A 22,790-nucleotide genomic window follows, 5' to 3' on the forward strand; every position below is an offset into this window, starting at 1 on the left:
ATAATATACAGAAATGAGTGTGTGTATGTGTCTAATGTGTGTGTAAGTGTGTGTCTAATGTGTGTGTGTGTCTGTGTGTAATGTGGTGTGTGTGCGCGTGTGTCAAATATTTGTGTGTGTGTATGAGTGCACATGCACGCATGTGTGTATAAAGCCATGAGTCATGATGTGGAGGGGGGACCGATGTCATTTCCATGACTACAATTGTTGAATTACCCCCTTCTGCACACACACTGAAACAAAAGGCCATAAGCCGGAGGTGACCACCAGGGATCAGCAGCACAGTGTTCAGCAGGCAGCTCACATGCCATTCAGAATGACAATGTTACCTTTCCGCCAGGGCTGTGCCTTCCCCCAGCCATTAAAGAATGCTGCTCTCTGCTTGCGTGAAACCAGTAAAGACAATCTCTTTGCAGTTATCTGTGAGCAAACAATATCAGAGACACTTCAGCTTGGCAACACTGTGATTGACAGTTAAATAAGAACACAGTAAAAGATTTGAAACAGCAGCACATGCAGAGAAAACTGAAAAGCAGTGTTGCATATTTTATGTTGTGTGTTCCCCAGGTGGAGGCCAGTGGCACGATGCAGACACACAAGTCCTGTGCACATTCCCACGGCCCAGGCCCACAGTTTTTAACCTCTCTTTTCTTTAGATTGTATCTCGCTTTCTCTCTTTCTCGCCACACCGCTGGCAGATGATAACACTGGATGATCCATGCAAACAGGATGACCAGGCCCAGCCAGAGGCAGGTGAGAGTGACAGGGTGGCAGGTGAGAGCGACAGGGTGGCAGGTGAGAGCGACAGGGTGGCATGTGAGAGCGACAGGGTGGCAGGTGAGAGCGACAGGGTGGCAGGTGAGAGCGACAGGGTGGCAGGTGAGAGCAACAGGGTGGCATGTGAGAGCGACAGGGAGGCAGGTGAGAGCGACAGGGTGGCAGGTGAGAGCGACAGGGTAGTAGGTGAGAGCGACAGGGTGGCAGATGCGTGCATGTGAATCAAGACAAAGTCCATGACAAGTTCTCCCAACCCCCCCACAAAATAACGTGACAGAAAAAAGACAATGTCACATTCATGTGAGGCTCAAATGAAATGACATATTTCTCTTCTTCTCTTTTTAATGGCAGCACGTATTTTCTAAGTATCTAAATATAGCAACATGTAAATCTCCCTGATTAGGAATACTTATCTATTAAATGTTGTGGCTGCTATTTTTTGAGCCACCATTCAGGAGTCCTTTTATTGCCATTATTAAAGTACAACGATACCGAAGTAATGGGAATTCAAAGTGACGCACATCTAAGCTACTTTAGGGGTGGTCACATTTGACATTTACATTTTAGTCATTTAGCAGACGCTCTTATCCAGAGCGACTTACAGTTAGTGAGTGCATACATTTTCATACTGGCCCCCAATGGGAAACGAACCCACAACCCTGGCGTTGCAAGCGCCATGCTCTACCAATGTAAGGCAAGCCTCGCTCTGGGCCGGGCCTCACAGGACGGAGGGTATTGGGAAGCGGGAGCGCCTCTGCGGGCAGGGTGAGCTGTAGGGCGAGGTCACTGGAGACAGCCTCAGGGCGTTACCAGCCAAGCCCGCTGTGTTGCTTAAGCTTGGGGATTTCTCACAGCCTTCGGATGAGTGGGCGAGGGTTCAGGAACGGGACATGAACATACACAGGCACGCGGTCAAGTATTCCAAGTCCAAGCCAGCCAAGTGAACGGAACAAGACAGGAGACAGGAGTGAGACAGAGCAACAGTACATACATACAGCGATTCATGCACATGTATTATCTCACGACACAGGTTAGACGGCAAATGTCCATTTAATTGAATATGTTGACAGGACTATTCTTTAATTACTGCTTTTGCAGTTACGCCAATATGAATGTCTCATATAATGGCATCATTACTACGTTTTGTCACACAACTTATTCAAGCAATAATCTCTTACAAATGCTGACGCGTTCATATTTCAAATGCTAATTAAAGTGTTTTTTATATATATCAGGCAAAAAACTGCAGCATTTGTGTCGATGTCTACGGAAATCGCTGAAGTAAAGCCAGCATAAAAAACACAGGGCGTGCAAATGTCAAATAACAGTGTTTAAATGTAAAGCGCGATGTCGATGAGTATGATAATTGTGGAAATGACGTAATGATAGCAGGCAAGAGAACGACGGTGATGAGCCTGTAATAATGACTGTAATGACTGAAAGTAATCAGCGAAATATCACACTATCCTTATATGGCCTGATCAGCAGGTGGTGCGGGCCAACTGAATGTACATTCATTTATATCTGTAGTCCTTTTAAAATGTCCAGACGCCAGTGAGAAACAAATAAACGGCAAACCAGCCAGACCGTTAACAGAGCTGGCCAATCAGCTGGCACAAAGACAGAGGGAGAGTAAGAAAGACAAGCTAATTGGATTGTAGCATCATTAGCATACTGTAGATGGATCCATTTGTTTTAGCGTTTACTCAAAAGGGATGGCGCGCAAATGAGGCCGCTTCAGAACCAGCCGAGCTGGCAGAACAAAGGGCAGCTTCTGCCTGTGCCGACAGGTAGCGCTGGGGACTAGAAAGGACCCCATGTTTTATGCATGAACCGCCGCACTGCTGCGACCGCCACCGCCAACTGAGAAGGCTGAGACGAGGGCACAACTGGACGCCCGCCTCGTGGCACCCAACTGTTCCACGGCCCATGTTGATGCGTAGTCACCATGTGGTGGGTATGGGTCCGGGCGGCGGGAGGCCCAGGGTTGTCTCATGCCTGGCAGATTGCCTCAAGACCCAGGTTGGCTGTTAGTATGGCACAGCACTGTCCCGGTCCCCACGTGGGGGGCTGTGAGGTTTATGAACTGGTGCGCCAGAGAGATTTACTGACTGGCTTTGTGTGTGTGTGTGTCCATGTGATGGTTGAGTTAAACAGGAGCACTACCTATGCAGACATCAGAGCTGCTTTAAGTCAATATCAAATCAATGAATCAACCATAACAATTTGAACCATAGAATGAATCATAATAAGAAAATACTTCTGGAACAGATCAAAGCGTACTATATTAATAATGCTATAATTAACATGAACCCTAAATGACAGTTATAACCCTGCCATTCTACAATTACACACAGGGGAGTGGGTTGTCTGCCAGACCCTTGTCACGGATTCAGCCGAGGCTGCTCCTCCTCCTTGCTCGGGCAGGCTTCGGCGTTCGTCGTTGCCGGAGTACTAGCTGCTACCGATCTATGTTTCTGTGTTCTACTTGTTTTGTCTTTATTGTTCACACCTGGTTCCCATTATGTATTGATTTCTTCCCTATTTAACCCTCTGGCTCCCACTGTGTTTTGTGCGTGTTTGTTCATGTTTGGTTGTCATCTGGTGAGCGGGTTTGTTCCTCCCTGCGTGGAGGTTATGTTATTTACGTTACCTACGAGTAAAGTACGTTTTCAATTAGCTCTGTGTCCTAACAGCAGGTCATTCTAACACCACACAGGCAGCACCTGTACAAACAGCAGGTCATGACCTCATAAACAACCTTGATTCTGTTCCTATTGTTTCTGTTTGTCTAGTGTCTAGTATTGCACTGTGTGGTGTTCTTTAGTCTACATTTCAGTGACGGCATTTAGCATGCCTTTCAAAAGAGAGAAGGCTTATCGCACGCTTTGTCTGCTCTATCTGGGGCGGCAGATGGAAACTAACTTTATGATGATCTTTAGGGCACAGTGGTGGGCGGACTGGGTCGCCACACATGACCTTTCCAGAGACACACTACAGGACTGCGCCACTGCAACATTCCCCTATAGCCTCAGGCTGGATTACATTAGCAGACGAGGGCCTCTCTGTCTTCCTCTACTTCCCTGGAAGAAATTCAACATATGTGCAGATGCAGGAAGGAGACTTTTCGTGGATCATCCAAGCGTTGTCCGTATCACAAGGGGTGAGTAGTGTAAACTGGATGTAGCAGTAGGTCTCCCTTATCACACTAGCTAGACTTGTGGATTACATTTAGTGGCGGTGTTTAGTGACCAATACCATAAATTAAGCACCACATCCTTGAATGAGCAGTGACAGAAACCCCGAAGTGATTTCGTTATGAATCACCATTAATTAATGATGATTTATGAATTCCCAATAAAGATGTAACAATGAATAATGGATAAATGTCAGGGAGGAATATGACATTGACATCTGCCATGCCTTTCAAAACCAAACAAAAGCCATGAGAATGGACACTTCCATGGTGACGGGTACTGATGCACATGCATAAGGATCCTGATCCAGAGGGACGGTGCAGTACCTGTTTTCCTGATCCCACCGTCGGCAGGGCAGGTGTAGTCACTGGCAGCCAGCAGGAAGCACGTCCCCCCACTCCTCCGCTCCTGCTCTGGGGTACTGGACCTGCGCATGGGAACCCTCTCCTCTGTGCTGGGGGACATGGTCACATCACTGCCTCCACTGCAGTCCCCTGACAGTACTGGTGACCGCAGGGAGAGAGGAGGAGGAGGAGGAGGAGAAGGGGTTAAGGGTGTTGGGGGGAAGAGGGGGCGAGAAAAAGGAGGGTCAAGGGATCGAATCAGGACACACATCAAACAGCCTCCCACATCAAGAGCGCTTGCCAAATGCCATGAGGACAAGGCGCGCTGGGGGACAGGGGTCAAAGGTAAAATAGACAGGACCCCAATTGATGGTCTCACCGCACCTAGTGTCTGCCTATAAAAGAGCTTGCCAAAAGCCAAAACAAAACAGGCTGAAATGTATCATTACTCACATCTTATAATGAAAAAGCTTAATTAGAATTAATCTATTTTTTTTAAATCAATTTTGAATTCAGCATGTCATTTGATTGCACACAGCATATTAAGAATAAATAGCCAAGGCTATTGTCTGCGTTTCAAATTACACCCCCACCAAAAAAATAAAATAATGCTGGCTTCTCAACAGATTTTATCTGTATTTGAATACATGTATTAAAGCATGGCTAGTTCTGAACTTATTAAATATTAATATTTCACATTTAATAAAGCAACATATTGCAAAGAAACCAGAGCATGTGCATACCCTGAGGAATTTCTGGATTATAGTTAAAAGAAACCAAGGAGACAGGGGTCAACACTAATTTCCATCAATATCAGACGTGTCAGAGTGATTTACAGATGAACACCTGCAGGGGAAAAACGGGCACGTACAGTCAAGTCACAAATGAACAATCTCTACTTTAAAACCTCAAGAGTCAAATGCTTTTTCTGTTTTCGTCCAAAATCTTATTAGGGAAGAAATATTTCACAGCAATCATTCTCATCTTCGACCCATCAATTTCTTTCGCATCATTCTCTTATCTCCGTGGCAACTGGAGGATAACTGTGACTGCGGGGCAGAAGTGCTAAATGTTCTATGGGCATCAGCGGCGGTAGAGTCTCTCAAGGGGAAAACCATTTGTAATCCTGAGGGGGGGGGGGGGGGGTTCTGTTAAATGGTCACCGTTTCCACCTGAATGAGATCCCTTATAGATTCCCCCCTTTCCCTCCCCTTCTGTCTATACATGGATAACTTCTAGCCCACTGACAAATTCCACCTTAAGATACAATGGAGGAGTGCTAGCGGTCTCACCTGATTGGTTGCGCTCCAGCACCCTGCTCCCCTTTATGTTGCAGAGGTCCCCCTGGGGGCTGTTGCAAGTGGTGTTGAGGTCTACCTTGAGGCAGGTTGGGGATCCCCCCAGTGCGGCCTGGGGGATGTGCCTCTTCCTCTTCTTGGGAAGCTTCTGCTTGGCCATGGCCAGCGAGTAGTACATCCCAAAGTTATTGACGATGACAGGCACGGGCATGGCTATCGTCAGCACACCCGCCAGGGCGCAAAGCGCGCCCACCAGCATGCCCGACCACGTCTGCGGGTACATGTCACCGTAACCCAGCGTGGTCATGGTGACCACGGCCCACCAGAAGCCGATGGGGATGTTCTTGAACATGGTGTGTTCGCCAGCCGTGGGGTCATTGGGGTTGGCGCCGATGCGCTCGGCGTAGTAGATCGCGGTGGCGAAGATGAGCACGCCCAGGGCGAGGAAGATGATGAGGAGGAGGAACTCGTTGGTGCTGGCCTTCAAGGTGTGACCCAGCACCCGCAGCCCCACGAAGTGACGCGTCAGCTTGAAGATACGCAGGATCCTGACAAACCTTACCACTCTGAGGAAGCCTAAGACGTCCTTAGCTGCTTTAGATGACAGCCCGCTCAAACCTACCTCCAGGTAGAAAGGCAGGATAGCCACAAAGTCGATTATGTTGAGCAGGCTCTTGACAAACTCCAGCTTGTCTGGGCTGAAGATGACGCGCACCATGAACTCCAGGGTGAACCAAAGCACACAGACACCCTCCACGTAAGTGAGCGCTGGGTCCGTCTCGATGATGTAATCAGGACCCAGGTCCGGCAGGCTGCCGTTGAGCACCGCCTCAGACTTGTTTATGATGGTGATGGTGTTGAAAGCCTCATGGGTCTCCAGGCAGAAGGTGGTGATCGAGACCAGGATGAAGAACAAGGAGGCAAAGGCCACAAACTGGAGAAGAGGAGATGAGAGAAGGAGACAGAGAGAGAGAGAGAAAGAGAGAGAGAGAGAAAGAGAGAGACAGAGAGAGAGAAAGAGAAGAGAGAGAGAGAGAGAAGAGAGAGAGAGAGAAGGAGAAAGAGAAAGAGAGCAAGAGCGAGAGAAAGAGAGAAAGAGAGAGAGAAAGAGAGATAGAGAGAGAAAGAAAGAAAGAAAGAAAGAAAGAAAGAAAGAAAGAAAGAAAGAAAGAAATAAAGAAAGAAAGAAAGAAAGAAAGAAAGAAAGAAAGAAAGAAAGAAAGAAAGAAAGAAAGGAGAGAGAGAGAGAGAGAGAGAGAGAGAGAGAGAGAGAGAGAGAGAGAGAGAGAGAGAGAGAGAGAGAGAGAGAGAGAGAGAGAGAGAGAAAGAGAAAGAGAAAGAGATAGGGGGGGAATTAGAGATAATTTTGAATGTCAAACAGCTCATAAAGCACAATACATACAATCTGGATAACCTTCTATTTACTAATTAATTTATTCACTCATCACATAGAGAGAGAGACAGAGAGAAAGAGAGAGAGAGAGAGAGAGAGAGAGAGAGAGAGAGAGAGAGAGAGAGAGAGAGAGAGAGAGAGAGAGAGAGCGAAAGAAAGAAAGAAAGAAAGAGAGAGCACGAGAGAAAGGGAGGGAGGGAGAACCATAGCAACGTTAATTAACATCACCTTCATCAAATAAAATACACTCCAGAGAGAGAAAGTGTGCAATCTATTAGTACTAGCAATAAACAAAAAGCCATTCACCCAACCAGTGGCTCACTGGGACGTGGCCTGGCAGTCTTAATGCAGTTAAACCCTCTGACTGGCCCTCTCATTCCCTCAAACCTATCGGTGAAGGTTCATTGATGCAGAAGGGCTTAAAGTATTCAAGTCTTAAAAAACGTTCAGTCACTGTTATAAAGTGTGTTGGAATGAATGAGGTGTCATCCTTTTGAGTGAATGAGGAAATATCTGTCCAGTCTCCTTGCTCTTTGGTAGGCTGGTAGTGGGTACCAGTCTTTTCCTGCCATCATACCACTCCTTTTGGTTTGCAGAACTGTATGGAGTAGATAAGAGCTCAAACAGATAAAGGATCAGGCTGGGATCTTGTTCAGCACATGTGAGTCACAAAATGTGACAAGTATATTTCTAAAAAGCCATATACAAAAAACAAATACTTGATTGATGGATCTCATTGGCTTCGTTTAAACAGGCATATTAGTCCAGAAAACTCCCTAAATAATAAAGCAATTGTGTGATTTTTACCAAGATATCGATGCAGAGAGAGAGAGACAGTGACAGAGACAGACACAGAAGGATATATATTCCTAGGAACATGAGTCACCTTTTAATTAAACAGCAGCTGTTGGTGAGACAACGTGAAAGTTCTTTAATCAGTCTCTTTGTCTCCTGCCTATACCTCTGTTTCAGTCTTCACTAGCTGAAATATCTCTGTCACTCACAAAACATATCTCAAAACATACTAAGAGCACTGGATCAGATATGATGTGTTAGATAGATCAGAATGTGCTCTGGTCAGAGACTCCTCTTGGAGATGATTGTTTGGTACTTTGACTTGACAAGTTATCATAGCGACTTTACAAACACAAGAGTCTACCAGCAATATGTAGTCCCCTGTACATATGAAAATACAGCATCAACGACACGTGAAGAAGTCAAGGAAAGTCATCTAAATGACATACTGTAGTGTAATCCAGGTTCGTGTCATAATTCAAACAGAATGGATGCCAGTTCACATTCCAGTGACAAACGCTCCAACCAAATCAAGCTGTTGAGTGAACAGTCCACACATAGAGAGCTTACCCTGCTAACCCCAGGCCTCTCCTGTTGGCTTTGACCTGTAATCATCATCACCCCCCAACTAAAACCATCCTGTCTGTCTGTCTGTCTGTCTGTCTGTCTGTCTGTCTGTCTGTCTGTCTGTCTGTCTGTCTGTCTGTCTGTCTGTCTGTCTGTCTGTCTGTCTGTCTGTCTGTCTGTCTGTCTGTCTGTCTGTCTGTCTGTCTGTCTGTCTGCTGATGCTTAGCAGAGAGGATAGGTCACCTCTGGAGCCGGTCTTTCCCTGTACTGTCCCCCTCCTCTGTGCTCGGCTGTCACAGGACTGTACTGTCCCCCTCCTCTGTGCTCGCCTGTCCCAGGACTGTACTGTCCCCCTCCTCTGTGCTCGGCTGTCACAGGACTGTACTGTCCCCTCCTCTATGCTCGGCTGTCCCAGAACTGTAAGCATATGGCCAACCATAGGCAGTAGGACTCCCTCCCTTTGGCTAGAGACAGGCTCTGTAGCAGTCTGTTAGCAACAATTGTTTCAGCATAGAATTAGGAATTAGAATCCTAATTGAATAGGATCTCTGTGTTTCAGACTCTTCTCCATAGTCTGGTGTTTCCCATTCATCATTTTCTAGGAGAGGCACTTTAAACAACAATTTCTTGAATTCTGATTTTACACCACGTCCATTCATCTCAACGACATGTTGAGAGACCGACGGCGTTCCCAACACCACCCGGAGCCTCAACACTCACCCCATCTGAGCTATGGTAGCCGCCCTGCCTCCGAGTCCTCACCCATGGGCAGCACCCCCTACACCACCACGGATCACAGATCTCCTGGCGGCTCCCTATCTAGGCGGTATGACTCCCGTTGCCGCTCCGTGAGTGTTCCGTCATCACCTGTCACCAAACCATAGTTTTTAGTTCCCCTAACGGTGAACGGTTCTTCCTTCTCTTCGCTTTCCACGGCAATGATAGATTCCGGATCAGCGGGGAACCTTATCGATTGGGAGCTGGTCTCTGAATGGGGGTTGCCCACCGTGCCACTGCCTTCTCCGTTACACGTCACCTCGCTGGACAATAAACCACCCGGATCAAGCACCATTACGCACGTCACTCTCCCCATCACCATTCCCACACTACCGGAGCACCACGAGGAGCTGTCCTTCCACATCGTCACATCACCCCTTCACCGGATTGCCCTGGCTCAGACTACACAACCCCACCATCAATTGGATCACCAAGAGGATCACAGCCTGGTCCCCCTCATGGCGGAGGACCTGCCTGCCGGTGGTTTGTTGTTCCACGTCAGTGGAGAGTTCGGAGTCGGCCCTCCAGCCCAACATTCCATGTGAGTACGCAGATCTCTCCAATATCTTCTAAGTGTCTCCCTCCTCACAGGCCCTGGGACTGCACCATTGACCTGCTGGAGGGACAACACCCAGCGAAGAGTCACATTTACTCCCTTTCCATAGCGGAGACTGAGGCCATGGAGAAGTATGTGGTGGAGACCCTGAAACAGGGGTTGATCAGACACTCTACCTCTCCTGCCTCCGCCAGCTTCTTCTTCGTGGCCAAAAAAGACGAGGACTGAGGCCATGCATTGACTACCGGGGGCTGAACGCAGTCACCACCAAGTACCGGTACCCCCTCCCACTGCTTCCGTCGGCCATCGAGCAGCTGTGAGGGGCCTGGTACTTTACCAAGTTGGACCTGAGGCGTGCCTACAACCTGATCCGAATCCGGGAAGGAGACGAGTGGAAGACGGCATACAGCACTACCTCAGGCCACTATGAATACTGCGTCATGCCCCATCTGAGCTACGTCCTCGCCAAAGCACCTTCCGTGTTCCATCTGAGCGGTCCTACTCCGCCACTGGGAACATAGCCTGTTGGTGAAGGGGGAGAAATGCAAATTCCACCAACAGGCCATTTCCTTCCTGGGATACAGGATCAGGCCTCAGGGGGTGTTCATGGAAAGAGTGAAGACGGACGCCGTCAGTTCATGGCCAGTCCCCACCACCATCAAGGGCCTACAGAGCTTCCTGGGCTTCGCAAATTTCAACCGGCGTTTCATCAGGTCCTTCAGCTCCATAGCCGCCCCGCTCACCTCTCTCCTTAAGGGTGGGCCTCAGAAGCTGGCCTGGAACCCTGAGGCTGACGCTGCCTTCAAGAAGCTGAAGGAGAGGTTCACCACAGCTCCCCTCCTAAAACACCCAGATCCAGCTTGTCCTTTCATCCTGGAGGTGGACGCATCTGAGGAGGGCGTGGGTGGGGTCCTCTCACAGCGTCAAGGTAAGCCAGAGAAAATGTATCCCTGTGCCTTTTTCTCAAAAAAGCTTATCCCTGCAGAGAGGAACTATGGAGTTGGAGACAGGGAGCTGTTGGCGGTGGTCCTCGCTCTGGAGGAATGGAGACACTGGCTGGAGGGCGCAGTCCATCCATTCTGGATTCTCACTGACCAACGGAATTTGGAGCACATACGGGCAGCGAAACGGATGAACTCACGTCAAGACAGGTGGACCCAATTTCTTACTCGCTTTCAGTTTATTCTGTCCTACCGCCCAGGATCCCAGAATGTGAAGGCCAACGCACTCTCCAGGATGCACCATACTGGAGAAAGGAAGGATCGGGGGGGTCCTATCCTGCCTCCGTCTCTCATCGTGGCACCTGTCGTTTGGGATGTGGATGAAGACACCCGCCTGGCAGCTCAGGAGGACCCAGCACCTGCCAACGACCCTCCGGGGCGTGTGTATGTACCCACCAGTGTCCGTGACCACCTGCTGATCTGGGCGCACACCACCCTTATGGCAGGGCACTCCGGTATGACACGCACTCTACATTCTCTCTCACAAAAATACTGGTGGCCCACCTTGGCTACTGATGTCTCCCGCTATATCAACTCCTGTTCCATATGTGCCCAAACGAAGACACCTTGGAACGCCCTGGCAGGCAAACTAGTTCCTCTCCCAGTGCCTCAGCGACCTTGGTCACTCCTGTCCATAGACTTTGTCACCGACCTCCCACGTTCTGACGGCTTCACCACAGTCCTGGTGGTCGTAGATCGGTTCTCCAAATCATGCCGTTTTTTGCCACTAACTGGTCTTCCTTCTGCTCTCCAGGTTGCTGAGGTCCTGTTCCAACAGGTCTTCCGGCATTATGAACTTCCAGAGGACATCGTCTTGGACCGTGGCCCCCAATTCACCTCCCGAGTGTGGAAGGCTTTCCTGGAGAAGATTGGGGCCACGGACAGCCTCACTTCCGGGTATAGGCCTCAGTCGAATGGGCAGGTGGAGCGCATGAACCAGGAGCTGGGGAGGTTTCTTCGTTGCCACTGTCAGGACCGGCAGGGTGAGTGGGCGAGGTTTCTTCCCTGGGCAGAATATGCCCAGAATTCCCTCGTTCACTCCTCTACGGGGCTCACTCCCTTCCAGTGCGAGCCGGCCCTGGCCCCTTGGACACCCAGCCAGACCGATGCGCCCGCTGTCGACAAGTTGTTCCGCAGGGCCGCCCATGTCCATCTCCAGAGGGCCATTCGTCGGCAGAAAGACCAAGCCGACCGCCACCGCAGTGAGGCATTCAAGCCTGGTGATCGTGTCTGGCTGTCCACAAAAAACCTCCCTCTCTGCCTGCCCTGCAAGAAACTGAGCCCCCGGTTTGTGGGGCCGTTTAAGGTCCTCCGGCGGATAAATGAGGTATCGTACCGGCTGCTCCTTCCCCCTCACTACCATGTCTCACCCACTTTTCATGTGTCTCTCCTCAGGCCGGTGGTTCCTTGTCCTCTGGCCGACGCCTCCCCCCCCCCCCCCCCCCCCCCGCCCCTGGACATTGACGGGAGTCCGGCACATGCGGTGAGGGACCTACTGGACTCCAGGTTCCGTGGGGGATGGCTCCATTACCTGGTGGACTGGGAGGGGTATGGTCCTGAGGAGAGGAGCTGGGTTCCGGCTGGGGACGTTCTGGACCCCAACCTAATTCGGGACTTCCACTGTCGCCGCCCTGACCGGCCCGCTCCTCATCCTCGGGGTCGTCCTCCTGGCTGGCGATGTCCTGCGGCGGGAGCCGCGCGTTCGGGGTGGGGTACTGTCACATCTCCTCCTGTTGCTCCCCTCCGGCACTCTGATTCGCCGGTCTACTGAGCCACCGGTCTGAGCGCACCACCTCGGCAACACCGGAATGGAAACCCAACGCACCCTAATCACCTCCAGCGCACCTGCACCTCATCTCATCACCACCCCTATATAGCCCTGTACTGTTCAGTGTTGTGATTGTTAGTGTCATGTCGTGTACTCACTCTTTGTTGTTCTCTTGCTCAGTGTTAAGTAAACCTTTACATTGTTGATTCCTGCGTCTGCGTCCTACCTCTTCGTATCCTAATACTCGTCACAGGAGGGCTTTCAGCTTTGCCCTTTAAAGTAGCCAATATATGTACAAATGTCAACAGCATGGTCTGATTTCATTGGGACTATGTTGTAAAGCCACACAATTGTTACGTCCCAAATGGCACCCTATTCCCTAGATAGTGCACTACCAGAAATAAATACAATTCAAAACAAGGGTGAAGAGTGTGAAACCACTTCCTCTGAGCTCTGGGAGAGATGGAGGGAGAGTGATGGAGGGAGGAGAGGAGGAGAGGAGCAAATTGTACACCTCTCTGGACCCAGCTACATTTGCACACACTCTACACATCTGGGTCAAACAGACTGAAGCCCGATGGGCCCTGGTTAAAACTAGCGCACTAAATAGGGAATAGCGTGCCATTTGGGATGAATATAGCACCACTTGGTTTTGACTTGAGCTCAAAACAGCCAGACCTGTTGCACTCAGAAACCCAGCCTATGGCTCATGCGGTCTCAGAACGTCATTCTGCACTCCTGAAGTGTATCCGTGCATTTACCCTGGCAGTCACTGGTTGCATGCAGCCTTCACATGTATTATACATGTGTCTTTTCCAGCACGTGACTTCATTTTATTCATTCATCTTCTGTATTTTTTTCACCAGGAGGACAAGTTCTAAAAAGGCAGCAGGCATCAGGCAACTGAGAGAAACTATAAATGAAAGCCCCTGAATTTACCTAGCAAAGTTAACAAGCATTTGTTGTTACAGAACCGAGGAACTAGCTATTTAATAATGGATCTTTAGAGTGAGCCAAGTGAATATTCAAGGCTGCAACAGAACAGAACATGAAATTGTGAAGCACATTTACCATTGTGAAGTAGGAGGCAGGCAAGGGAGCCATAGGATGGACAGAAGCTCAGTTGTTTTGTGATTTATGGTGTGCCGCCTCGCCATCTGTTCAAGACAACGTCTTTACTTTCCAGAGCTTCACAAGAGCCTTCTCAAAATGGCACCTTTTTCTACTGCATCTGTTTCAACGTAATATTGAGCAGTGAAGACAGATTCATAACGCACTTCCCTTTAACCACAATCTTGTGCAACTTAGGCACAAAAACACCTGTTAACCACTTTGACCAGAAAAACTCTGCGGTGGTATCGACAACAGCCGGGTTAAGTGTGGAAACAGGTCCACAAAATGGGGAATATCCTCCTTTTAAAGTAACAACCTTACTAATAAAATCTAATGTATCTTGTCTCTGGCGTCTATAACTCATACTCTTTCTCTCTCTCCTGCCGTTCTCATGAACACAAAACAACAAGACTGACGGCCCATGATGCTTCCTTCCTTCCTTCCTTCCTTCCTTCCTTCCTTCCCTTCCTTCCTTCCTTCCTTCCTTCCTTCCTTCCTTCCTTCCTTCCTTCCTTCCTTCCTTCCTTCCTTCCTTCCTTCCTTCCTTCCTTCCTTCCTTCCTTCCTTCCTTCCCTTCTTCCCATGATGCTTCCTTCCTTCCTTCCCTTCTTCCCATGATGCTTCCTTCCTTCCTTCCCTTCTTCCCATGATGCTTCCTTCCTTCCCTTCTTCCCATAATGCTTCTTTCCTTCCTTTCCATGATGCTGTGAAGAATAATGGCAACTGTCATTTCACGCTGTGGTGTCATTGTCTCTAATACACATGCACACATCATTGACAGAGATGGGATATATTATATAGTCTTCCCAGCTTCTGTTGAATAATACATGCCTGTCTCCCCCCTGATGACCTGCAACAACTGAAATCATGTCATATAACAGAGAGGGGCTGCCGTAGACACACAGAACATACACATGGGAAGGCAGACATAATGCACACATACACACACACTCTCTTGCACACACACACACACACACACACACACACACACACACACACACACACACACACACACGTTATGTATGACAGTTATTAAAATGCAAAAAAGAGAGAGATGCTGCTTTCCATTCCATCTGATTTAAACACTCTGCACACACTTGGCATGCCTAATGAGTTTAGGGAGCGTTAGCATGTGGAAAGCACACCTCCATAAAATTCCTACTTTGAGGTGAGTGGAGGTTCGGCGCCATCACCTCCTGGGTGAGTGTTTTGGCCCAATGCATAATTTAGCCACAATGCTCGCTCCCCCCGCACTGAAAAAAGTTCCATTCCTCTTAAGGCCTCCGTAGGGGCCTGATCCAATCAGAGGGCTCCATCAGCCAATCCAAACATTTGATGGGAAGCAATCGCATGCCCTGGCAGAGAAGACGGGGCGAGCGGGCCCTCTTGATAAGATTATCACTGCACTTTGCCCGGGCGCCTCTGCCGCGTCCGTCGCCTCCTGGACCTACGCATGTTCACAGGTCATAGCAGAGAGTTGAGGAAAGGGCCAGACGACACAGTTAGATCAAACCATCTCCCCACAGATTAGGTTAGCCACTTTGACTAGCGAGCTGAGAGGAGAGCCAATCTGCATCCCAAATGGCACCCTATTCCCTACATAGTGTACTCCTTTTGACCAGAGCCCTATGGGAGGCACTAACTGCCCTATGGGCCCTGGTCAAAAGCAGTGCACTACATAGTGAATAGGGTGCCATTTGGGACACAGTCCCAGTCCAGCCTACAGACACTAGAGTTATGTGACTGAGCTGCAGCCGTAACGGATACCATGAGAGCTTTTACGAGGAGTTGGGGAGGAAAATACAATCTTACAGTAGGACATGTTGTTGATACTGTATAGACATCCTGGATACAATTTCTACTGACGCAACCCCATACAATTGAGCTATAACTTTACCATAAGGTGTTTATGGGAACACGTGCATTCAAACGATGGTCTGTGTGCCCCAAGCTTGCTAGCCCGCTGAGCTAAAGCAATAGGCATTCGCTTGGGGAGCTAATATGAGTCTTCAGGTATCCGGCAAGGTCATTCGTCATGTGCGGTTCACCAAACCCCTGTTACACTTACAATGAAGCACTATAGAGCACAGTCAGTGGAGGCAAAAACCAGACGGATCCAACTCAGCCTGGAAACAGAACGTCCATCTTGGCTCCAATTCCACACACATTGCTTCGACTGCTGGCACAACAACAGACGTGATGGGCAAACCCTGGCGTCAGTCCATCAGAAGAAAAGCCAGATCAGGCGACTACTCCTCTGCTATCTGTTTCATCAACAGCCCTGTCACATTCGACCAATCAGCGGGCCCATTAGCACTACCTCCTCTGGACACCCATCATCTGTAGGAGACGTAGGTTGCATCCCAAATGGCACCCTATTCCCTAGTCAAAAGTAGTGCACTATATAGGGTGTAGAGTGCCATTTGGGACGCAGCCGTAGAGCTCTGTAGCTCCTCCAACCATGGGGAGTCCAAGTCCTGCCTATGAGCCTCCCCATACTGCCCTGGCTTAGCACCCAAAAGCCCCATCCAGCACTGAGCCTTTGTGACGTCATCTCCCACCGAGGGGACCCCAGAGGTTTCCGACAAGAACATGGAATGTTTTCAAAAACCCTGCTTTCCACCCCAGGGGGACATTGTTTATCTCCTGCTTTCTACCCCAGTGGGGAGATTGTTAATCTCCTAAAATGAGTACTGTTGCACACAGACACCCTCATGCCATATGGACCATAGAGTATGATGGTGCTGTCATATAGTCTGTATGGTTTCAGCTGAATTTGTTAAGACAGAGGATAACAAGTCAAGAGAGGGATGATTGGTAGCACTAGCGCACCACAAAGCATACTAATACTTAACAAGAGAGGGATGATTGGTAGCACTAACGCACCACCAAGCATACTAATACTTAACAAGAGAGGGAAGAGGTACCACTAGCCCACCAAGCATACTAATACTTAATAAGATAGGGATGATTGGTAGCAGTAGCCCACCAAGCATACTAATACTTAATAAGAGATGGATGATTGGTAGCACTAGCCCACCAAGCATACTAATACTTAATAAGATAGGGATGATTGGTAGCACTAGCCCACCACCAAGCATACTAATATAGATGGCTCCAGGCCATCTATAAATCACTGCTAGGCAAATCCCCGCCTTATCTTAGCTCATTGGTCACCATAGCAACACCCACCCGTAGTATGCGCTCCAGCAGGTATATCTCACTGGTCATCCCCAAAGCCAACACCTCCTTTGGCCACCATTCCTTCCAGTTCTCTGCTGCCAATGACTGGAACAAATTGCAAAAATCTCTGAAGCTGGAGACTCTTATCTCCCTCACTAACTTTAAGCATCAGTTGTCAGAGCACCTTACCGATCAATGCACCTGTACACAGCCCATCTGAAATTAGCCCACCCAACTACCTCATCTCTATATTGATATTTATTTTGCTCATTTGCACCCCAGTATCTCTATTTGCACATAATCTCTTGCACATCTATCATTCCAGTGTTAATACTAATTGAAATTATTTTGCACTATAGCTTATTTATTGCCTTACCTCCATAACTTGCTACATTTGCACACACTGTATATATATTTTCTGTTGTATTTTTTGACTTTATGTTTTGTTTTACCCCATATGTAACTCTGTGTTGTTGTTTTTAATCGCACTGCTTTGCTTTATCTTGGCCAGGTCGCAGTTGTAAATGAGAACTTGTTCTCAACTGGCTAACCTGGTTAAATAAAGGTGAACTAAAAATAAAAAAATAAAAAATAAAATACTTAATAAGAGAGGGACGATTGGTAGCACTAGCCCACCAAGCATACTAATACTTAATAAGAGAGGGATGATTGGTAGCACTAGCCCACCACCAAGCATACTAATACTTAATAAGAGAGGGATGATTGGTAGCACTAGCCCACCACCAAGCATACTAATACTTAATAAGAGAGGGATGATTGGTAGCACTAGTGCACCACCAAGCATATTAATACTTAATAAGAGAGGGATGATTGGTAGCACTAGCGCACCACCAAGCATACTAATACTTAATAAGAGAGGGATGATTGGTAGCACTAGCCCACCAAGCATACTAATACTTAATAGAGAGGGATGATTGGTAGCACTAGCCCACCAAGCATACTAATACTTAATAAGAGAGGGATGATTGGTAGCACTAGCCCACCACCAAGCATACTAATACTTAATAAGAGAGGGATGATTGGTAGCACTAGTGCACCACCAAGCATAATAATACTTAATAAGAGAGGGATGATTGGTAGCACTAGCCCACCAAGCATACTAATACTTAATAAGAGAGGGATGATTGGTAGCACTAGCCCACCACCAAGCATACTAATACTTAATAAGAGAGGGATGATTGGTAGCACTAGCCCACCACCAAGCATACTAATACTTAATAAGAGAGGGATGATTGGTAGCACTAGTGCACCACCAAGCATACTAATACTTAATAAGAGAGGGATGATTGGTAGCACTAGCGCACCACCAAGCATACTAATACTTAATAAGAGAGGGATGATTGGTAGCACTAGCCCACCAAGCATACTAATACTTAATAAGAGAGGGATGATTGGTAGCACTAGCCCACCACCAAGCATACTAATACTTAATAAGAGAGGGATGATTGTAGCACTAGTGCACCACCAAGCATACTAATACTTAACAAGAGAGGGATGATTGGTAGCACTAGCCCACCACCAAGCATACTAATACTTAATAAGAGAGGGATGATTGGTAGCACTAGCCCACCAAGCATACTAATACTTAATAAGAGAGGGATGATTGGTAGCACTAGCCCACCACCAAGCATACTAATACTTAATAAGAGAGGGATGATTGGTAGCACGCTGCACTAGTGCACCACCAAGCATACTAATACTTAATAAGATAGGGATGATTGGTAGCACTAGCCCACCACCAAGCATACTAATACTTAATAAGAGAGGGATGATTGGTGGCACCAGCCCACTAAGCATACTAATACATAATAAGACAAACAAATAATGTCAACCGTATTTGCATGTCTTATCGGCTCCAGTTTCCTGTGCCTGTTCCAGAAATAAACAGTAGTTAAAACCTACATCATTTACCGTAGTTAACGGATCGGTTAATTTACAACCAACATAACAGGTAATTAACCTGCCAAACAATATATTTTAATCTCAGCTGAATTCTTCAGAGACCTTGAAGAATCTGGGGTTCATAATAAGGTAAAGCTGATGAAACAATATTCCCAGGGAATATTCTCGGGAGGACACAGGAGTGAATTGTCCCCATGTAACAATGAAGTCCCACACAAAGCCATTGTCACACATCCAGCCTGCTCTTCTCCCTTAATCAAGTGCATGGCGCCATGGTAACGGCACCTTTTTCTGACAGTTTGCCATGGTGAAGTCGAGGTGTCGCGAGAGAAAGAGAGAGAGACCGGGAGAGAGAGAGAGAGAGAAAAAAGAGAGAGAGACAGCGAGACAGAGGAAGAGAGAGAGAGAGAGCAAGAGAGAGAGAGAGAGAGAGAGAGAGAGAGAGAGAGAGAGAGAGAGAGAGAGAGAGAGAGAGAGAGAGAGAGAGAGAGAGAGAGAGCAAGAGAGAGAGAGACAGAGAGAGAGAGCAAGAGAGAGAGAGAGAGAGAGAGAGAGAGAGAGAGAGAGAGAGAGAGAGAGAGAGAGAGAAAGAAAGAAAAGAGAGAGAGAGAGACAGCGAGACAGAGAGACAGAGAGACAGAGACAGAGCAAGAGAGAGAGAGAGAGAGACACTGAGAGAGAGACACTGAGAGAGAGATAGAGAGAGAGAGAGAGAGAGAGAGAGAGAGAGAGAGAGAGAGAGAGAGAGAGAGAGAGAGAGAGAGAGAGAGAGAGAGAGAGAGAGAGAGAGAGAGAATGGAGGGGAATGAATGGTTGTGTTCTTGGCAAGAAAGGAAAAGGTTTCCTCCTCTTTTCCCCAAACACAAACACAGCGGAGAAGAGATTTCTGTGCTGACAGACTAATAGACAGTATCCGTTGGGGTAAAAATAGAAAAGGTGAATCAACCTCAACTGAAGATGATTAGAGGTAGAGAAAAACCTTAGTCTATAAAAGAGACATTTGCTATTCTCTCCCGCTCTCTTTTTCTCTCCCGCTCTATGTCACTGTCTCCCTCTCACTTCACACTCTCCCTGGCTTCCATTCTCATTATGCATCTCGCTGTGACATGACAACAGACGCGCTCGGGGAACCCTTCTAAAACCCCACAGCTTTTGGCAACCAGCCAGATACCGGGTCTAAAAATAGCCCTATCAAACATTTCCAGACGTTTTGAATAATTCATTATTACTTTCCCTCATAAAGTCGGTGTGGGAGGGGATGAGAAACTGACAGTTGGATCCATGCCAGGCACAATACCGTCACTCCATAGAGCTTCGCAGGGCCCCGCAAAAATAACACACAAAGCAGCTGTCCTATAGAGACGAATTGTAAACTGCAGCCTACATTTGTGCCTTACCATGTGTAGGAAATTGGTCAGAGAAGAAATGCTGACCCATTCCTAACACTTAAAGGTCAGAGGTCAGGGGTTACACAACTACAAAACCCAGGTCACCCTGCTGCTGGGGCAATGACATCAATAGCGCAGACGTACACGACAACAGCATGTAAAAATATACATAGTTCGTGGCCTGCCCAATGGAGAAACTCTTTAGTTGTCATTCACAGGAATGGTGTATATAGGAAAGGAGTGGTTCAAACACCTTAACAAGTACCAATGTGCAGTTTGACACATTACAGAGATGGAGGAATGGGCATTCTGAACACGTGAGTACATATGGGGCATCAGTGAAGGTCTTTCTTGAAATACCCTCCACATAGAACATCCATGTGTTGTCATGCCAACATCACACACAATAGACTCTATACATCGTGCTGTTCTTCATTCACTCATCTGGCCATCAATATTTCAAGACGTGCTTCAGGGGCGGTGTGTTCAATAGGGCGATATGGGCGACGCACTGCCAAACGGGAAAAGGAAGGGATTTTTTTTCTAATCAATTATATCACGGCAACAGTAGTTATCAGTGTTGTAATCTAGACGTCTGATCTGCCACAGTGCCACTAAATGTCCAATCAGGCTAAAGTCGTGCTTCAAATGCCCCCCCCCCCCCCCTTTTGGGGCGATTTCAGTCAGGTTGAAAATCGCCCAGAAGTCTGTCATAGACTCCCATGTAAAATCTATTTTTTTCAAATATCAGAGCTTTCAATACAATCTCTATGGGTTTCTGAGGGCTTGCACTTACGCGCTTTCGTCATACGTAACATAACCATGAACGTAACTAAGAAAAGAGCGGGTAGCCTCGTCAATCAATTCACTACTACTATCAAAATGGCTAGGCTTCAGTGCAACTCGATTGTGTCTTTGAAAGAAGTTCCTTTTTGTCGGCGAACAAATGAAGATAAATTGGCAACGAAACAATTAGGACCTCCCAGACCAAATTTAATAATTCAACAGGTTTCTACTAAAGGGGGGAAGTCCTACACCCGAGGATTTTCCAAAAATTGGTACGAACGAAAAACCTGGCAAGCAGGCTGCGATGTAGCTAATGCAGTCTTCTGCTACCCCCTGCTTACTCTTTCACCCTGAAGGCGGCACGGCAGACAGCACCGCTTGGACAGCGACTGGTGTGTAACGGACATGCACCATCTTTCAGGAAAGATTAAGAAACATGAGCTGTCAAAGACCCACATGGATAGCTGTTTGAGATTGTCTGCTTTGGGGAGAGTGAACATTCCCACTCAACTGGATGAGGGATACAGGCTAGCTGTCCGCCGCCACAACGATGAGGTTAGTGTTGATAATCACAAGTTTACTGGAGAACTGAAACTGACAAGGCTGACAAGATAGGACCCTTTTGTCCATTGTTATTGGATAGGAACAGAACTTATAACCAGCTCCTGACCTAAATAGATCTTAGCACAACATTTTACTCAACATATCATATTCCATATTCACTATAACAAATATATTTACTACGACATTAGCAAGAACCGCCACATCCTCAGCCGGCTAATCCAGTGTGTGAAGTTTTGCGGAGTGTTTGAGTTAGCTTTGCGAGGCAAAGATGAAACTGAGGGCTCCACCAACCCTGGTAAGCCAACACTTTTGAGATCAGTCAATAAATGCTTCTGGTATTGACTTATATGCTGCCCCTGTCTTCATGTTGTTGCTGGACATATCTTTTTTAAAATGTGTGTAGGTCACCTAAATCATCAGAAAAATTGCCCCCCCTGAGAATTTTTTCAGGAGCCGCCACTGATCGCAGACATGCTATTGACTCATCAGAGCTTGTGTTTATGAGAACATGTAGCGGATGCATAAATATCCCTCATGACACAGGTGATGTTCACCGATGGGGGGGAAAACCACATGAAAAGTGCATCACAGAGAAATGTGACCGATGAATGGCGGCGTTATGGTGATGTATTGCATTGATGGACTGTCTATATGAGATGTAATGAAACACATCTGTCTGTCTGCACTGCATTACTTTACATTATTAAGCGTCTCGGTGGAGATCCTTGTCCCAGAAAACATGCTGTATACTGTACAGTATTTGGCAAACACTTCCTATTCATGAACAGCTGACTAGGTGAAAAATCTGTTAATGTGCCCTTGATCAAGGCATTTAACCCTAATTGCGCCTGTAAGTCGCTCTGGATAAGAGCGTCTGCTAAATGACTAAAATGTCAACGCAAAAAGTATACCTATTCTATTCGTGTAGCCATTTGGTCGGGAGAGTCCAGTCCAATAGCTTGTACTTACTTCAATGCTCTCCTACCTACAGCCTTGTCATAAAACAAGGAAATACTTAAAGGAAAACTCCACCCCAAAAACGATATTTTGGTATTTGTTTCATTAGTCCATTGTTGACATAGTCCCAAATGTTTTGCTTGTCACCACTCAAGTTTTCCAGATATGTAACTTTCAAAATACAGAAATCATTCCTGTATGATCCATTTTGCAAATACCAAAAGATAGTTTTTGGGTGGAGTTTTCCTTTAATAAAATACTAATCTCCTCAGACTAGTCTGTAAAGTTCTAGTCAGGTTCCCTTCCTCCCTGACTAAATATCAGCACATAGAGAAGGCTGTGGCCGGCAGACATATTTTGTCTGCAGTCTTCTCCAGGTAGAGAACACAAGTGAGAAGAAAGC

The 22,790-nt window shown here is 47.3% G+C and overlaps 1 protein-coding gene across 5 annotated transcripts in view; it reads right to left on the reverse strand.

Annotated features, from left to right (window-relative positions):
• Positions 1 to 1,495: 1,495 nt before the first annotated feature.
• LOC311129054 (voltage-gated potassium channel KCNC2-like) overlaps positions 1,496 to 22,790 on the reverse strand; it is a gene marked incomplete at its 3' end in the record, with an annotated part of 72,195 nt that continues 50,900 nt past the window's right edge. The window contains exons 2-4 of one of the 5 annotated variants that reach the window (XM_084161317.1): positions 5,611 to 6,550; positions 4,301 to 4,423; positions 1,496 to 1,632 (exon numbers count right to left, since the gene is read on the reverse strand). In XM_084161317.1, the coding sequence (XP_084017443.1) occupies positions 1,496 to 1,632; positions 4,301 to 4,423; positions 5,611 to 6,550 (1,200 nt within the window). Of the gene's footprint in view, positions 1,633 to 4,300; positions 4,478 to 5,610; positions 6,551 to 22,790 lie in introns of all 5 variants that reach the window. The other 4 variants (XM_084161315.1, XM_084161316.1, XM_084161314.1 and 1 more) reach the window with 4 other exon arrangements.

This window comes from Coregonus lavaretus, assembly GCF_964263955.1.
Source record: "Coregonus lavaretus genome assembly, chromosome: 5".
Taxonomy (NCBI): Eukaryota; Metazoa; Chordata; class Actinopteri; order Salmoniformes; family Salmonidae; genus Coregonus; species Coregonus lavaretus.